At 43.4% G+C, this 19,315-nt stretch overlaps 1 protein-coding gene across 5 annotated transcripts in view; it reads right to left on the bottom strand.

Annotated features, from left to right (window-relative positions):
• NUP93 (nucleoporin 93) overlaps nucleotides 1-14,647 on the bottom strand; it is a 78,517-nt gene extending 63,870 nt beyond the window's left edge. For 2 of the 5 annotated variants that reach the window (XM_033069821.1, XM_033069825.1), the window contains exons 1-3: nucleotides 14,609-14,647; nucleotides 9,009-9,222; nucleotides 8,344-8,461 (exon numbers count right to left, since the gene is read on the bottom strand). In XM_033069821.1, the coding sequence (XP_032925712.1) occupies nucleotides 8,344-8,461; nucleotides 9,009-9,187 (297 nt within the window). In that variant the 5' untranslated portion in view covers nucleotides 9,188-9,222; nucleotides 14,609-14,647. Of the gene's footprint in view, nucleotides 1-8,343; nucleotides 8,462-9,008; nucleotides 9,223-10,833; nucleotides 10,855-13,467; nucleotides 13,492-14,340; nucleotides 14,360-14,608 lie in introns of those variants that run through there. The other 3 variants (XM_042779631.1, XM_042779630.1, XM_042779629.1) reach the window with 3 other exon arrangements.
• Between the last annotated feature and the right edge of the window lie 4,668 nt (nucleotides 14,648-19,315).

Here is a 19,315-nt window from a genome sequence, read left to right as displayed (position 1 = left end):
TGCAATAAAGACTAGCAAAAAATGCCACAAAAACAATAGCTCAGGAAAAAGGTGACAATTTCACCTCTTTATGGGTCAGCTCCAAGCTCTTCTTGTCTCATTTCAGGCAAGTTTGCTGAAGATTAGAATTCTTTTTTTTTCTACTGCACTTGGGAATCTTTTAGTTTTCTTTCTCTGTTTCAGAAGAGCTAAAAAGCCATATTGATTTGAATAGGTAAATGTTAATTTTTTGATCCCACACCCATGGCTTAACTCCATTAATCCATTGCAACACTGGGACTGAAAGCTTCTGCCATGGGTGAGAAGTACCCTCAACACCACCGTTGTATGGCTGTGATCGGGGCTTCCCAAAGCCAAGAGCTTCCATCTCCAACTTCACAGAGGCATAGAAGGTCACACCAAGGTCCACTGAGAACACTGGATTACTTAAAAAATAAATATGTAAAAAATAATTACCCCCCCTCCAAATTATGGTTTTATACTGACTGCTACTATACAAAATACAGTTCATATATTAGAAATCTCATTCACCTTCTTGGTAATTTTTGACAACTTTTTTTTCCCCTTAAATGCTACACAGATGAACTGGGTTCACTTCTGCGTACAATTAGTTCCACTGTGAAATTCCAGCACAGCCCTGCAAATCTTTCATTTCAGAGCTATAATAAAGATACTGGAAAACTCCAAGTCCTCTCCTATAAAGGTCTATGCTTTATCTGTAATGATTTAAAAAAATGTTACAAAACAAAACAGGAGTTATACTTTACAAAAGCTACATTTAAGCCTCAAATAAATAAATGAAACCATTTATTTAATCCAAGTAAGTGCTCTATCACATGATATGTGGAGGGAGCAAATTGCCAGCTTGCAACTCAGCATTGTTTTTTCTCACCAATCTGCATAAACGCAGAGACGAAACCATTCTACTAAATTTTTCCTGCACCATGCAAACACCAATTCCAACAGTTCATTTGCACATGCTGAGCACACACTGTCTAGGTCAGCAGTCAATACAAGACCTCAGCCAGCACTAAATTAACAGGACACTGGGACACTAAGAGGTACCACATTGCCAGGAATGACATCCTCCTGGTCAGATGCAACACAGATCCTGGAAGTCATTAATGATCCCACACTACTTGCAATAGTAACATTGCTACAAGCAGGATTTTGGGGAAATTCTGGCTCAGATCCTCACACCCAGGTTTGCTCCTGGGTTCCAGCTTTAAAAGGATCTGCTACCAACAGAAGCAGAGATATCCTCACCTCAGCAGGAGAGGTTGCACTTTGGATATGTGATGTCCAAACTGCCTTTTTATACTGTATTTGCTCCTTCACAGGAATGCAAGTTAACATTCTGTAAAAAATTTTCAACAAGGGCAGAGCTACAAAAAGAAGAAAAACAGGGGAGGGGGAATGAAGTCAAGCATTATGACTCAAAATCTGGTTACAAAAACATTTAATAAAAGTTTACAGTTGTCCCAATCTGAGATGCAAAGAACCTATCTGGATTAAGCAGGCAGGAAATGTGAAATGTGCCAGGACATAGCAAAATTTAAATAGATCAATAAATACAACTACTAGAAGCAGAGTTCCCAATTTTTCCATCTCATGACCTTGCATTAGCATAAAGTTCTGAAATATCCTATCTTATTTACCCATGATGAAAAAGAAAGGCAGATCATGTATCTTCTCTCCCTTTTCCCAGCTCCTTAGGGTTAGGAATCCATGATCAGAACCATTTAAAATTTACCACTAAAGCAGTAATGAAAACTAGACAAAATTCCTGCTTAGATGTAAATTACAAATGTGAGGGGCAAAGTGACAAGCAAAAAAAAAAAATCCCAACCTATTGGGCGCTTTTTTCCCTCCTTTCCTCATTCCTATAGTGTTATTCATTTACCTACCTGATACCAAAAAGAAGGGGGTGTTTTGGTTTTTGTTGGGTTTTATTCAACTTAAAACTAAAACAGACCCCAAAACCCCATGCTAGCTATAAAAGTAGAGAGGCCTGCACTCAAATCCTATCACATCCTAACCTACACACACCTTGGTACTTCCCAGGGCATCCTTTAATCAGCACAGGCCCTGGGAGCTCTGTTCATTCAGAGGGGCCCTGGGACACTCAGTGTCAGGGAGGTGGCACAGGCCACTGATCCCCTGGCTGCTTTGCCACTGCTGCGAGCTGCCCAAGGCCCTGCAAGCCAGCAGAAAGCACAGGCAGGCTGCAGTTCATGTAAAATTGTTACACATTACTTAGAAGCAGGAGACATCAAACACAGCAGAGATGAACTGAAGAAGTTTCTGTAATTTGTACTTCCAAGGTCCACATCCCTTAGCTCCATTTGCTGCATGTCAAAATACTCATTCATTCCCCACCATTTTCTTCAATTGTGTGCAAACTGCCTCTGGCCACATTTAATTACCAGGATATTTATATTCTAGATTTACATGCCTAAATGTGTTCAAAAGGTTCAAATCCTGAATCAATCAGTGAGACAATGTAGGCAAAGAAGACGGCAGGGTTTGATACTAGCATGCACTAGTAAAGGGAGGACAAAAAAAATTACTTCTAAGAATCTTTGAATCTTTCTACAGTTTTTGAAGAATTCCCAACTACAACCAAAAATAATATTTTTCATTTGGATTGCAGCAATGCAAAGAAACCAACACCTAATAACCAACCCTAAAAACACCAAGGTCGAATGTTGTCCTCTTGCATTCACCACCATGGCTCTGCAATGGTTAAAAGGTCCCCACAGCTGTGCTGGCATCATTGATTAGGAGGAACAAGGAAGCAACAGAAAAATAAAGCCACCTTAATTTCAAGCTCCATTAGAACTGAAGGACTTGGGGGCGGGGGGAGAAATCAATGTTTGGCAAATGAGAAAGGACAAAATCTGCAAAAGGAAAAATGCATTTTCAAGCTAAGCTAATGCAAACAATGGCATGTGAACAGCACTTGAGGTTGGCCCTTTAAGGTTGTGTCAGCATTTCCATTTATAAACTCTGATTTTAGTTACACTCAAGATTACCACAGGCTTTGGTATGATTCTAGCAGATACCACAAAATATATCACAAATGGTAACATAAAATAGCAATAAGACCTCAATTGTTGAATAATTCACCCTTTCAGTACCTGATGTCAGAGTAAGAATTTTTAAATTACAAGTCATACACATACATACACACACACAAACAGAACATACAGGGCTGGGGAGAGCATCCTGGGATCCAGATTCTATCAACACTAAAGCAGAAGTTAAAGCTACCTTGTAAACAGGTTTTGTATCAAGTACTTTGAAAAGCTTCAAAATATCCCAGATATTTAATTTCAGTCTGTCTCTCTTGCCACTTGGAGTGATTTCAGTTTAACCCTCTGCCCTCATCTAGATAAAAGCTCTTATTTCTGTAACTGGACCTCCAGAGAGCTACTCAGTCAATACTCTGAATATCCACACCCAGAAATCCAAACCAAACCCTAGTATGCAACCTTTCATTTCAGTTCTGCCTAGGTCAGAAGGCCAAGGTGAAACCTGAACAAATTCTGTAATTCAACAAAATTTTCCTTCAGTGTAATGGAGCTGGGCCTTCAACTCAAACTTTCTAAGCAGATAAGCAATGCTTCTAGCATTCATTTCAAAAATCTGCACAGAGCTGGACTGAGCTAGAAAAATGAAAACAAACCATTTTTTAAAATTATTACCATGACTTTAGGCTTATATTTTTCAAAACAAGCTTAGAGGGGACCAAATTTACTATCAAGCCAAGTGACACATTCAAAATACAAAGACCACAGTAAAGCATAACATACATTGTAACCAGTCAAATTATCTTAGCAGGAATAAATCAGACCTTGAAATAGCAACTAACTCCTCCCTGGTACCCCAAAAATCAGTTTGACAGAGCAGCACTGAATCTCTGTGACCTCCACAAATAAACCAAACAGCACAGGGGCCAGGTCCCACCTCACTCATAACAATAGCACAGCCTATCCACAGTCTCGAAATAATTCCTCCTCTGGCTGCCATTATTGCAACCTGAGAGAGGATCTCTATGACAATGCTCATTAGAAAGGACATCACAGTTTCCATCTTTGCAAGAGTAAAGAAATACCTTTTCTGAGCAGAATGGCAATGTTATGTGTATATGCACACAGCCCATCTTTGGGTATAGGTTTGGATGATCAAGCCTTACCTTGGATTTTTAAAAGCCAAAAAGAAACAAACAGAAATATATGCTAAATATGAGAACAAGAAGCACCAGACTAACACATTCCATTTTGAAAAGATTTTGCCAAAATAGGCCATTTTGACAATTTAGAAAAATTTTGATCTTTATAAACTCCTAACGTAAGAATTATTGTAAATTTTACAATACAAGATTTACTGCAAGAAGTGTTTGTTGTTCTGCATGCAATTTAGTAACACAAACTCTGAAATGAGAGAGAAAAAATACAAATTCCTATAATTTAATGGCAAGCCTAGAATCTTTTACATAATCTTCCCGGCCTACTGCTCTAGTGGGAGACATTTCCTGGACTCACAACCCTTTTATGTGCAAGCAATCTACATTTTACAACTGATAAATAATTCAGATAATTAATTGAGCTGCAATTTGGTGCACTTTTTAGTCAGCACTATAGAGTTCCACTAAAAGAGGCTCTGTACAGAAAGTCCCTCCTGCTGGTTAACCCAAGCTGAAACTTCTATTAAGGTGAATTCCTAGATGCTCTTAACACTTTTTGAATGTCTCACACCAGCATCCTGGGATTTCATGCCCTAGGATGCTCCTCTCTGATTTTTCTTGCTGCTTTAGTCTCTCTATAAGGAATAGGGTATTTCCTGGCATTCTCCTTCTGGAGTGCAGATTGCCATTACTTGAGAGATTAGATTCTAGCAAATCTCTCTGTGCTGGCCTCCCACAGGCTGCTAGAACAGACTGCACTAGTAGAAGGAACAGAGACAATAAATAAATGCTTTAGGTAAGAATGCAGGGAAAGCTCAAGCAAACTGCCAGAGAACCTCTAGATGCAAAGAAGTGATGTGGGAACACATGGTACAAAGTCTAAAGAATATTTTCTTGCTGTAAGAGCTTTGATAGAATTTAGAATTCAGCAGAACCCTAAAATTCATACAATAAAGATTTAATTGTATTTGCAGCATTCACACAACTGCAACAGTCAGCAAAGGTTATGCATCAGGTTCTGGCACAAGTGCCCATATTCACCACCTTCTCCTGTGCTGTGGTGCACAGAGGTTGCACCAATGCAGCCCCACCACCTCTTCAGAGGGAAGAGGGCTGAGACCTCCAGTCTCAGGTGCTTACCCAGAAAAAGTTCCAGTCTCTTTGGCAAATGATGCTGTATTTATTAATTAATATGTGCTCAAACTGAAGATTAAGGAACAGATATGAGGAACCACACAGACAAGAATAATTGAAGCGTTAAAGAATCTCCAAATGACAAGTTTCAGATGGGATTTCACGCTAAAAACTTGCTGCAAACTACACACAGTTGTGAGTCTGTGCTGAGCATCAGGAAAAGACACGTCTGAGGAAGGACAGCTGAGCCTACAACACTGTGATGATAAAGTGTGGACCAAGTTCATGAAGAATATGTGAAGAAGTTTTGCAGGTTAAAAAGAGTAATGATAATGCCAGAAGGCACAGGCTGAGGGCTTGACACAGAACAGAACAGGCCTTCCCAATTCACAGAAGATGATCAATATACCTGTGTAAACACTGAGTAACAGCAGAGGAACATTAAAGTCCTGCAAAGAAATAAAGCAGACCTCTCCCTTATATCACCCTGCACACTGCCTTCCAGATACAATGGGAACAGCTTATGGAGGGAGGATGCTACACAGTGTACAGGGACAGCTTCATCTGTCCTAAAACAAACACAACACATCTGAAGAAGACTTAAGAAAATATCTAGGAACAAGGAAAAGAAATCCCAACAATCATCAGGAGGTATAAGAAAAAGTAACACAGAAACTTTTGTAGCACATCTTCATCTAAAGCATCAAATAATTTAAAGACCTTCTTGATTAACACAGGTAATTAGAGGATGATCAGCAGTGTCTACCACAAAGGTCCTCTTATATAGCTGTCTAACACAAAGGTCCTCTTACATAACAAACAGAACTTAATAAAAACTATTCTAAAAGTGTTAATGACTGCATACCACAACCTACAGATGAGTGCAGAGACTTGTCCATATTCTAAGCAAGTAACTTTCAGGTGCAGACCACAGTTGACACCCGACAGCTTGAGATGTGACTGCAAATATCCTCAGAGCAGAGAATGATGTTTTGCAAGACATAAAATCCTTGCACTCATTAAGTGCAAAAACAAGGGACAAAACATTTAAAATTGACACTTGGCTCATATGTCTCCAAGATGATCTGAAGTGGAGCCCCTTGCCATGCTTCCCCTTGCAAATCACTTTCAGCTAACTAACTATGAATGTTTTCTGCACATGGCTAACAAAAAAAAAGTAAAATTCAAAGCACACAAGTTTTAAGCCTCAGAGAAAAGCTGTGGTCAGTAATTAAATCACTAGTGTTAATCATGATTCAACAGAGCAAACAGGGAGCTTTGATTTAAATGATTGATTTTAATCCTGTTTCTCATTTGTACTTTTAACTGTTTTCTTGAAGAAAGGGCTGAATCTCATACGCTGATTTAGCCATTTAAACACACTGATCTGCAATTAACCACTGGTTTTATGTTAAATTTGGATCTTTTTCTGAACAGAAGGATACATTCAAATATTGACAGGGGTGATTAAAAAAAGTTACTAGAGATAAGAAAACATATCATTTCAAATAAGGCTTTGAGATCTGGTATAATTGAGAAAGAAGAAAATCGTCACCTTATAGTTAGGTAACCAGCAATAATATAAAATATTATTATTATGTAATCATATCCATTTTCTCATATGCCACAAATCTCAGCTTCAAATAGTCAAGCGCTCCACTGCTTCTGGGCTTGAGAATCTATGATAAGATTCTTTTTACAACAGAGAGGAAAAACAGTAGAAAATGAAGAATTAACAGCAGTAGTAATCCTATTTTTAAAAAAAGCAAAAAGAGGCAAGAGTTGTTGGGAAAAATTTAGACAGAATGAGGCCAAGAAAGACAGGAAAGACATGTACCAACTTTAACATCACCAATTAGAAAGACAACAGCATCAGAAATTGGGACAAAGGGATAAAATGAGAAAAGACAGAATGTGAACAATGCCAGTGGTTTAGAGCTCTCACTCTATGATCAGGCAACAGATAAAGTCTCCAGAGAGTACAAATCTTTAGTGAAAGAGAGGCCTTCGAAAATTGGCATGAAATAAGTCTGCCTGAAGACAAGAAACCACAGGGCTTCCAACACTAGCACGAGATTCAACTAATTCACCCATTCAGACTCAAAATGGGTGGCATCAAATGCAAAAATGAAACATACATTAGATAAAATGGGGTAATTTCACATGCCCCCCTTCCTCTCCTGAAGTTAAGTAGTACTTCTGCAAAAAAAGAAAAGAAGAGCTTAACTCTTCTGGCCCTCCTGAGTGAGCCATCTGCCAGAAAGAAAAGATGAGCTTCAAAATGATTAACCAGGAATTTTACCTTCAATGTAACCCACAACATCAATTCCATTACCACTCTTAACTGAGTAATGAATATTGCAGGTTTCATCATGAAGAGATTCTACAAGGGCAGGCAACAATCACAAAGCAAAACTAGATGTGTCATGATAATTTCTAAGACACCCAGGGAAAATTTACAGGAAACTTTACAAGATAAAATCACCTGGCAAAGCATTTGAACCACAGCAAATTCAGTCTATCACCAAAACAAGGCTATGACATCTGTGATAGAATGAAAGAAAAAAGCTATACTCACCTCTTTTGACTGTTGACTTAAATGCCCCCTATTCCAACACCTCAAAATTGCCTCAAAAGTGGTTCCACATGTGTTTTTCCAATCAGACATAAAAAAAAAGGTTTCAAAACTATGAGAGAGGTATTCCTGTGCAATTTAGGCTTCCAAGGCCAACAGACAGGTCCACAAAGGGAGTGTAAGTACATACCTAGTTCCTCCTGACATCAGCAAGAATTTGGAAGTTAAAGTACTTCTGTTATCTTGGTACTTAATGCTGCTTCTCATGGCTAACTCGAACATCTTTCAGCATTGAAAGCAGCATCTCCCCTCTGCACTTTCTCTAGCCAGTGAATTAAACACAGAGCAAGACTTTCTCCACAGAAGCCTTAGAACAGCTCTCAACCACAACACAGGAAGGGCAGTGGCAAGGGCAGTGTAATTCATATGTCAGAAACGTCCCTACCTGGATGTCAGTGTCCTTCACAGGTTCAAGAGGCTCAAATGTAGTGGCTGCACTTAGACTCTCAAGTCTCTGAGAAATGTGGGATATGTCAAGCCCTTTAGACCCAAGAAGAACCGATCTATAAGGAAGAAATTGTACAGACATGAAATTAGAATTGGACAGAACTTAAATCCAGATTCATTGCCAATATTTATGTCAGCAGTTACCTATGTACAGTGCTCCCAGATGTGTTACAAAAACTGCACAGAACCAAACTTTAAGCGGCCTTATGTGTCTATGTAAACACCTCAGCCCTGCTGAACTCTTTCTGCTGTTCCACTGCAGTGCTGCACAGCTGCCAAGTCCTTCCAAACAGAAAAAAATGTACACCATGTTGGTAAACATCTTCAGCAGCAGCCAGAACAAGTACTGCACTTTTTGGTTTTACTGTCCAAAACGATGAACAGTAGCCCCTCAGATAAATCCTTCAACTATCCTATTGCTTTTTGGAAGTAGGAGAAAGATGAAAAGAAAAAAAAGGAAACACAAGCTTTACAGTGGCTCTATAAAACAGCTCTGCAGTCATTCTATTTCTCCCAGCAGGACTCCCCAAACGCTGGAAAGCAAACCCATAAACAGCTTGCACTGCACGTGCAGAGTCTCCAGGGTCAGTGCTCCGTACTTACGCCTTCACATCCGCAGTCTCCTGGGAGGTGCGGGTCAGGGTGCGGGAGCGCAGCCGCTCCCCGGCCTGCTGGATCTCCTGCAGGTTGCGCTCCACGTGCGGGAGCTCTGAGATCCCTTCTGTCTCAGCTGCCAGCTGCTCTGCCTGCTGCAGCAGCTCTCCAAAGCCTTCTGTGTCCATCTCTGCTGCAGGTTTTGCTCAAGACACGCAGAAACCTTCAGGGAAAAAGGGAAAATTCTTGCTCAGCTGAAAACAGTTTCTACACTTGTGGGGTCACAGACAGACCAGTAAGTGCAGGTCTTCTGGAACAGGATACACTGTCTATCCTCCCCAGGGAAATCTTTTCAAGTGGTCTCTAAGAGCTTTCCCATGCAGGATGCAGATGCCACATCACAGTTCATATTTTGCCTTAAAACAAAGGAGTGTGAAAGCAGGGAAGTCCCTATGAAGAATTTGGTGTTAATTTAGCTATAAACTACTTGCATACACACATAAATGGATTGGAGTGCTGGACTCCATGATCCTTATGGGTCCCTTGTCATTCCATGATTCTGTATTTTTATATATTATGAAGATGCATACATGCACAAGCATAGGAATATATGAGGGCTGAAAACACACATAAACATGAAGTTAAATTAATAGCAAAACATTTGAGCTCTAGATGTACACACTCAGCCATAACTAGCTATCTGTTAAAATGTGTTGCTCCACATGTCATTAACCCCCAGCCAAAGTAATAAGTGCATGTTCTTCCAGTTTAGAAGACCTCTGTCTAGTTTCAGTGACTGCAGGAAATTTTACCAGTATAAGAATTCCTTGCATTGACTCAGTGACAGAATAATTCAAGAAATTAAAACACAAGGCAAAGGCTGTAACAGAAGAGGCCTTAAATGCATCATGCCATTCTAAATTCAGAATGGAGCCTGTTACTTTTACAGAAAGGACAAAAGCACATGTGCTTGGGATCACTATGAAAAGAGACATGTAGGTGCAATGGTGTCCACATGAATGAAATATGAAACCCAAAACCTCACTTTCACACACCAAATCATGGTTTGCAGCTAAACCAGCTACAAGTAAAAAGCATCTGTAAAGCCACAGAAGATCACAGAAATCTGTGGAGCTGAATGGTGCTAGAGAGGTGGAAATCTTCAGTACAGACCCTCCCTCATAGCTTTTGCACCCAAACCCAGAGGTTTGCATCCAGATGAAATAAGAGAAACCAGATCTCAAGCATTAACTCCAACTGTTTATCAGTTACTCAAAAGTAAAATCATTGGAGATTATCTGGTTCAAGGAAGCCCCCTAAGAAGAAAACAGGGATTTTTTAAAAATCAACAATAGCCTACAATTCAAGTATTTCTTTGTACTCTTCAACCACAGCAAAGACATTTTGGACAAAAAAGAATTTGAATATTCCTCACGTTCTCAGTCTCACCACTGTTCCCAAGTACAACTATAGCAGCAGTAGCAGCGCTTTCCTCTGTCTGGACAAATGATTTAAAAGCACTGCATGATGATTCATTCAGACATATGCAGTTTGAGAGAGAAACCATCCCTCCTGCCTGGGTGCCAGGACAAACCCTAACAGCAGCATCCAGGAATGGAGAATTTCACAAGCACTCCCCACACACTTCTGGAAAGCTGGGGGAGGGAATGATTGTATTTGCAATGACTTGTTAATAAGGTGAGATAGCAGAGACCGGATCTGTTTGAACAGATTAGCTTAGTGTGCCACCGAGATGGAGTGGAGCAGGGAGGAGGGTGGAAATAAGCAGTTTCATGCCCTGCAATGCAGTACAGAACATCTTCCCAGTGTTTACTTGCAATAACTCAGATGCACCCCTGCCAGGAACAGCCTCTGTTGGCAGACGCTGACCAGAACAGCCACACTCCTGTACATCCAAAGACTGATCAGATCCTCCAGGAGCACTGACTGTGAGAACAACACAGACATCAGCTTGATTTGATCCAATCTGGTCCACCTCCTCTTTTCATTACCTAGATAAAAAGCTGGGAGTGTAAGAATCACCAACGTCTCAGATTGCTGAAACCAAAAGCGTGAAAAAGCGTGCTACAGAACCGCTCCCAAACCTGCACTTTTCACCTGCAGACACCACATTAATACCATGTAAGGTCTGTCACATAAGTTTGCCTGTGTACAACAAGTGCAACAGCTCTGTGAGACTGAACCCAGCTCAGCAAACGTGTAATAAACTGGTTATTTTGGTTATTAAAGTACCTGTGATTATAACCAAGTACTGGAAGCAGTATCTCAAAACTCAAAGAGCCAACACTAAACATGTTTTTCTAAGTGATAGAATTCAAACATTCAGACTGAATATGCGTATATTCATAACAGTGCAAACAACTTTGCCTCCACCCTGACAGAATTTACTGCATTCAAGAGACTGCAGTCTGACTCTTCATGCTGCAAGATGGAAACTGCTTCCACAGTAACAAGCACAGCAATGGCAGATTTTCATGTCTGGCTGGGGAAGGAGCAACAACCAACACCTAAGAGAGAGAAAATACTTCAAAAATTAAATTAACTTTGGTGAAACCAGACTGACCTTGGGCTAAAAGCCAGGACTGAAAAAGCTCTTCTGTAAAACAACTCTGATGACTTATCAATAGAAGCTGCTGCATTAGACTATGATTCCATTAAACCCCAGTTTAATTTCCCCAGCATTTAAAACCACACATAAGCACTATATATTGTACAAGTTGACTAAGATTAAGCCACAAAAGAAACCCAGAAAAGATGACAGGTTTCTTAAGTCTATTCGGGCTCATTATAATTGATGATTTCTTACCTAAAAACCACTAAAAACTTCTCAAGAGCACTACAGTGCTATCTTAGGAAGAAAGTTTTAGCTATTCTACTCCAAATACGGCCACAATGAACATTTTACTGCACTAGATTCAGCTGCAATACTCCAGTGCATGTCCAAGTGTCCGCTGTACTTCACACATTGACAGGGTTTGTGTCAACAAACCAATTAACTTTGAGAAACAGTAAAAAAAATAGGTTTTTCCAGTGGTCTGGGAAAAAGAAAGGAAGATGATGTCACAGGGGAGAAGGAAAACCTCACCCATTACATTCAGAGTAGCTGATGAACCAAGAGTTCCACGAGGTACAGAAAGATTGCATAAAGATTCTTTAAAATGGGAAACAAAAAGGAAGAAATCAGTGTTAGTTTCTCAAAGAGGCTCCCACCTCAAAATGCTCAAGATACCCAGTCTGATGAGTCAGGAGCAGTTTCTTGTGGAAAGAAAACACAAGAGCACAAGTAGTAGGAGCAAGCCAGCAATGCTCTACTTCCTACAGCCAAGATCTGAGGTAAAAGTGCTTTTTCAACAGGCTCCAAGCCTGGTCTGCTACAGAGAATGGAGCAGCTTCTGTCTACTAATAATGAATTCATGTCTACTACATGAATAAGTAAAAGGTCCATTTTGCAGGCCTGGGGAATTCTGTCTGAGCAGCAGCAATAATACCCAGCTCTGGCATGGTACATGGCAAAAGCAGACATCCAGGCATTTCAGAGAAGTCAGCAACGTAATCCCTGTGTTACAGACAGGGGAAGTGATTAAGAAACACAGAGATGGTAATCAAAGAGCAGGTGGACAATTGTACAATCCAAATATCTGCTGCACATTCTCACCATCCTCTTGTCTATAAAACACAGTAATGTTTATCAAACCTAACACAGGGAAAGCTTCCATACCCTAACTACACTAAATCCAGATAAAATCAAAATAGGCCACCTTAAAAACAAATACCTAAAAGCTTCAAGCTATATTTGGTACCTCATCTGGTACAACAGCCTGTTCCCCATGCAACAAAAGGCAGATGCAGGGAAATCCTGAATAGACCACACAACAACCTTCCAAACCTATTGTTTCTTCTACCATGATCAATTAATGCTCCTCTGCCTCCTATAAAAATGCTTTCAGTCATGCATATTTTCTTCTTCATCTCATCTGTAGGTAGATATGCAAAAGTCCAATCCTCTTCCGACCCCAGAGAGCCCTTACAGTGGGGATGTTGAACAAAAATGGGTTTTTTTCAGAGTTTTAAAGGCAGTAACATTGGGTTATTTGCATTTGCACTGTGAGAAAGGACAAGAAAGGGCACACAATGCTTCTCTATACTGTTCATTATTTAAAGCAGACCTGAATAGTAGGCATTTGAAGTTATTTCTACCAAAATACACTATCACACATTTGTCAACACTTCCTTTTATCTGCCATAAATTCCTCATAACGGTCTCAAGTCCCCACTGTTCTAAATAACTGAACTCAGCTGGCAGTTATGCCATCTTACCACTTCCCCTCTTTTTCAAACACTTAGTCTTTATTTTAAGCACCCAACTCAGCAGGACAATAACTTGCACAGGGTGGAAAATTGACCCTTATTAGACAGAGCATTTGATTCAGTATTTTGAGTTCCTTACATGAAGACCCATATCCTTTCTCCTCACTGAATTTCTTGTTGTAGCTGCATCACAGAAACCTTACGGATTTCGGTTACAGGATCACACACATTCTTCCTAGCAATTTTAAGCTTCTTCTATTTTAGGTTTTCCCAAGGAGTAAGAAAGCTTTTTAAGACAAAACATAAGTGAAACAACACTAAAGCACACAGGAATTGGTGTTCCTTTCTCACTATCACCTTAGCTCTCCACGCCATAGCTACTGTCCCTAGAACATGACCAAACTGCAGAAGAGAAGCAGCACCTGGACTTTAATTCAAGCCCTTCCACTCACTGTTCATATACTCTTCCAGTATCTGAACGGGTCCTACAGCAAAGCCAGAGAGGGACTCTGTCAGGAACTGTAGTGATAGGACACGGAGTAATAGGTAAGCATTGAAAGGGGAAATTTAAGAAGAAATTCTTTACTGTGAGGGTGGTGAGGCATTGGCACACGTTGCCCTGGGAAGCTGTGACTGTCCCATCCCTGCCAGTATTCAAGGCCAGGCTGGATAATGCCTTGAACAACCTGGTCTAGCAGAAGGTGTCCCTGCCCCAGGTAGGGGGGTGGGGGGAGCGGGGTGTGGAACTAGACAAGTTTTGAAGTCCCTTTCAACTCCTTAACATTCTATTAATTACTAGGAACCAACCAGTATACCCACAGTGGGGAAGAACGACTCGATAAAGACACCAAACCACACAAACCCGTTCTCCTGAAACCTTCCCAGACATCCTACTCCTGCTTCCTGACTTCCAGCACTGCACTTTGGTTAAACTAAACTCCCCTTTTACAGCGGGGTTTGGCACTGCCACCAGCACCAACCCGCGGGGCAGAACAGAGCGCTCCCCGCGCACCCACAGCCGGCCCCGCTGCATCGCGCGGGTTATTGACAGCAGCAGCTTCCGCGGGGCCCACGAGGAGGCCTGGAGCGCTCCCAGCCAGCCAGCCTCCCGCCGCAGCGGCCTGCAAGGGCCACAGAGCGAGCCATGGGCGAGGAGCGGCTGCCGGGGGCTCCGGACACAGGGGGAAGGAGGCAGCGAGCACCGGAGACGAGGGAAGAAGCGGGGAAAGAGGCGGAGGGACGCTGAGCCCCGGCCGGCCCGCGCGGCGCCCACACCTCACCTGCGCTCCGCGCCGCCCGCCGCGCCCGCCGTGCCCGCGCCGCGCGCCCCCATTGGCTGCGCTCTCGCCCTTCCCCGCGCTCCCATTGGCCGAGCCGCCGCACGTCCGGCGCCGCGTGTTTCTATTGGTCCAGCCGCCGCTCTGCGCCGCGCGCCGGTTCCCGCCCCCTCGCGAGAACAACTTTATTGAGGCGCTCGGAGGGGGGCGCGGACTGAATGGTGGGGGGGCGGCTGCGTGCGGAGGCCGCGGGTTCGAGGCTGCCTCCCGCCTCCCCGCGCTCTGCGACGAACAGTCCGGAATTAGAGATGTACCGACAGAAATAACGCGCATGGGGTTGTTCCTCTCTGTTCCCCCTCTTCCCTCTTAGTCAGCGCTGACTATTGCTGGCACATCCCGTCTGCGAGCTGATTCCTTGGGAAGTAAAATGAGGATAACCATCCCGATTTTGCCTCCTATGGCCAAATACACCAGCAAACAAACTCACAGCCAGCAGGTACTGTCACCATCACCTGTACAATGGAGTCCTGAGAGCGTAGAGGGGTCCGCTATGTTTGGTCTCCTCCTGGGCACACACACGATAGCCCGAAAACAGATAATGCCAATGACGGGGTTTGTCGGGCAAAATCTGGGAATCGGGAACTTCATGGACCGCAAGGTAGCAGCCTGGATCTTGCTACTGTTCCAAAACATCACCCATCAAACCTTCAAAGCCGAACAGATTTCCCCATTAATATAGTTCTTATTTCCGAATTTTCCCATATAAAAAAGCAGTTTCCAGGCCGGAGGCAGCCCTGGCACCGGCTGGGTCAGGGTACGCTCTTGCTGTCGCCTCAATTTGAGGGGAGCACTTGTCCCCGCAGGATGTTATTGTGGAATGATGCCCTGGTGGGAAAGATGCCTTGGTGGGACGGTTGTGATGGGAGTCCTGATGGGATGGGTGCCCTGGTAGGGCATCCCAGCTCTCCCTGAGCCCTTCCAGGCTCCCGGGGCACCTCTCCAGAGCGAGGAGAGTCCCGGTCCGCCCGGAGACGGGGGCCAGTGCCCTCCGGGGCGGGATGGGGGAGCAGCCCCCTGAGGGACCGGGATCGGGAACGAGCAGACACCGGGATCGGGAACGAGCAGACACCGGCAGGGAGCGAGGGGAGCGGGGACAGGCGGGGAGGCGGCGCTGCGGGCAGGCAGGTGGCAGCAGATCCCTGTGGAAGGGCTCGGCGGAGCCGCCCGGCGGAGCCGCTGCTGGACGGGACCCTGCCGCTGTAGGGACGGGCGCGACACACAAAAGGCACACTATACTTCAGAAGGTTAATACCTGTTTATTAAACAACCGGCTTCTATACATTCTACAAAATTTAGACTTTGTTCACTGGCCACAGTAGATCAACATAACGTTCATTGATGTAAAACTCGTCTGGTTTTCCCAATACTTTTCTAAAAATACTTTTCACTGTTGCTGGTTTCTTCTTGCTTATCGTCTTCTTCTTTTTCTTGATCCTCAAGCCAACAGCCTTGGTCAGAGATTATACTTAAATGCTTAAGAGAGGAAAAAAAGGGGAGCAAAATTAACAGAAATCTCAGAGCACTAATAAAGCAAGTGTAACTCCTACAAGAACTATTGAATGGTGCATCCAGAAATACTTAGGAGGAATCTGAAAATAGTAAACAAAGTGCTTTGAAGGGGTCACCAGTGGGTGTGAAGGACAAACACAGTGTTAGAGACTGATGGGGGAAATCCTCTAACCTTGCTGTGTTGCCTGAGACCAGAGCAAGGGCAAGAATAGAGCCAGAGCAGGTGTGGGATGGCCCACCTCTCAGGTATTTTTGAACACACCTGCCTGTAAGCCTGCTCTCCATGTTCCCAGCCCCTGATGATTGCATCTGACTCTCCTGTCATTAACACTTTTTTTTGGTCGGAATTGTAAAGAAACATATAGTTGTGACTGAAGGAACACTCTACCAGGGAGTGAGAGAAGACTGATTTCACCAAATTAGATTTCCATGAGATTCTAAGGAATAGCACAGAAGTGAATACATGGGGAGGGTCCACATGGGCCACAGAGCACCTGATTCCTTTTGGAGGATGGACTTTTTACTCATGACGTAGTTCAGGTATATTTCCAACTCTCAACTCAACAGGATTAGAGTAACTCCCCAGTGCTTTGGGGTTGTGTTGGCATTCTTGGATTCTTTGGGGTTTATTTAACCTCCCTCCCACTAAGTATGGCTTCTGTAGTCTGAGATGTTTCCTTTTTCTAAGAGTTACACAGGTATTTCGTCCCCATTCTATATTCCTATATACAGTTAAATTTTATGGGAGGGATAATCATCACTTCCTGTCTCGGCTACATTAGTCTCTTCCTGTATACCAACTTATAATCAATATAAATTTGGGATAGAATACAAGTTTAAAGCTTGCTGCCAAAATATTCCTGCATTGGAGGTATACAGAAAACGTCTCAGTCTGATGTGTGTGGCTACATGTGCCCACACTACATTGTCCAGCGGTGCCCAGTTTGTACTTGGCAAACAGCAGCAGCGGCCAGTGCTGAGCCTCTGCTGCACTGTTGCTGTATTTGCAAGTACAACAAAGGGGTACCTTTGATGACCACAAAGTGCTGCTTACATGTCTCATTCAAGTCTAATGGCACTCAAGATGCACAAAAATCAAGTTAATTGTATGGTGCAAAGATGCCCAATACTGCCTTCCACTTTCAGGACACAGTCCCAGTATTCTACATCACCATGTCCTCAGTGAAAGCCTCTTCAAATAGATGTTCTTTAGTACAAGTACAGCAGCTCTTTATCAGAGCTCTCCGTGTATATAGTCTCAAATTTTATTTTGTCAGATCAAATCCAAAATCCCTCTGGTTCTGAACATTTATTAGGCTTTAGCACAAAGGTCACCCTTTGTGACAACCAAAGAGACAACCCGAGCGGCAGGGAGAGCCCCTCGCCCTCTGCCCTGCTGCAGGTGAAGCCCCAGGTGCGCACGGGGAGCTCTGATAACGGGGAACCGGGAATGAGATCGGCAAGGGGAGCCTGAGCCTGCTGCTGCCGGAGCATCACACAGGAGGTGTCACTGCAGCCTGCTTCTGCCACCTGAGCTTGAGGTGTCCCGTCCTCTGCACGAGAGGACACAGCCTGGATGTTCCGGCGCCTCGAGCCTCGGGCTGCGGCGACACCTCCCGGGAGCTGATGGCACGGGAGCGGCACCCGCTCCTCTCCGCTGCCCCGGCTCTGGTCCGATCCACCATTTACAAACAGCCTTTCGATTTTTAACATGGGCTCCAGAAACTTTCCCTAGTTGACATTTGTTGTGTTCATTCCTCAGAGAAACAGCCCTTTGTTTAACTACCAGGAAAACTTCTTATCTTGCACACAACACCTCTATTAAGCTTGTAGGAGACAAGATTCTAAGCTCTTTTCTATAGAAGAAAGTACCTGGAATTTAACTGCAAAGTGGGTGAAAAATGCTTGAACAGTGGTAGTTAAGAGCCCTTTTTACTTCTTAACCCAGTCAAAGGGCCAGAACATTTGCCTGTATGGAAAAAGGCTGGCAGTGGCTGGGATTGTATCATAGGGAGCCATAAGTACCTGCATGCACTGCAAAGTTGTTAAGCCCCAGTTCAGCCCAAAGACTCCCAAAACATACAAAGCCTGTGTTCTGATTATGGCCTTTGAAAAGTGATGTGTGAGAAAGGAGGATACTCTTGGGGGATCCTTTGATGAGTCAGCTGTGGTGTGGCTGGGGAAGTCATTCCCACATCAACCCCCGTGCAGGTTCCTATCAGTGGTGTCTGTCCTTTTCCATAGGGTACTGGGAATTTAAAACCCCTGTCAAAGGCAGAAGCTTACAAAATCTGAGCAGCAAGGAAGAACACAAAATGTCCTTATTTTCCTGCGGATGGGTTGGGCTCACTCAGTAAAACCAAATGCCCTCCATGGTTCCTCATACCCCAATGGGATGCCAGTCCTTTACCAGGGGAACAGCCTGGTCACTCCAGGACAGAAGCCTCACAGTCCTAGCTGGCTCTTTGGGGGAACGCCCGTGTTTGTACACCAACATAGATCTAAGGATGCACAAGTATCCTGCTAAGCTCCCTTTGTAAGTAGAACCTGGGATTTCACACACTTTCAGGTTGTGGGGAAGCTGGCTGCTGAGAACGAGAACCAGAACTGACTCCTTCATGTCACTGCACAGACCCCTCCTGTCAGCTCAGTCTCATCGTGTCTCCTGAGCATGTTTCATTCAGAAAAAAGTGGTTCTTGCTACTCTTCAGAAACAAATAGGTAGCAGGATCATTATTCAGACAAAAAAAAAGTAGACTAAATCATCTGAGTTCAAGTTGAAGTGGGACTTTAAAGTGTTGTGCCAGCTTGAACTCTTGCTGTTAGCTGCTCTGCAGTGGGCAGTGGGACAGGACAGTATCTAACTATCTAATCTAATTATTTACTGAAGTCCCACCTTTCCATAGGAAATAAACCAGATCTGGAGCTGTGTTGAAAACAACTTTTCACTTTTACACTCTTTCTTTTCCAACACCTTCACTTTTTGGGGGGTTTTACCTCTCTAGCTGGTCAGCCCCAGTTCCCAGCACACTGACAGGGATGTTCTGTTCCAGCTGGTCCGTAAGTACCGCGTGCTGGCCGCGGACAGGGAGCCGGTGGAGACGCTGCACTCGGGAATCCTCATCCCCAGCCGGGCGCCGC

Source organism: Catharus ustulatus, chromosome 11 (genome assembly GCF_009819885.2).
Source record: "Catharus ustulatus isolate bCatUst1 chromosome 11, bCatUst1.pri.v2, whole genome shotgun sequence".
Taxonomy (NCBI): Eukaryota; Metazoa; Chordata; class Aves; order Passeriformes; family Turdidae; genus Catharus; species Catharus ustulatus.
This window is presented reverse-complemented; position numbering and strand designations above follow the sequence as displayed.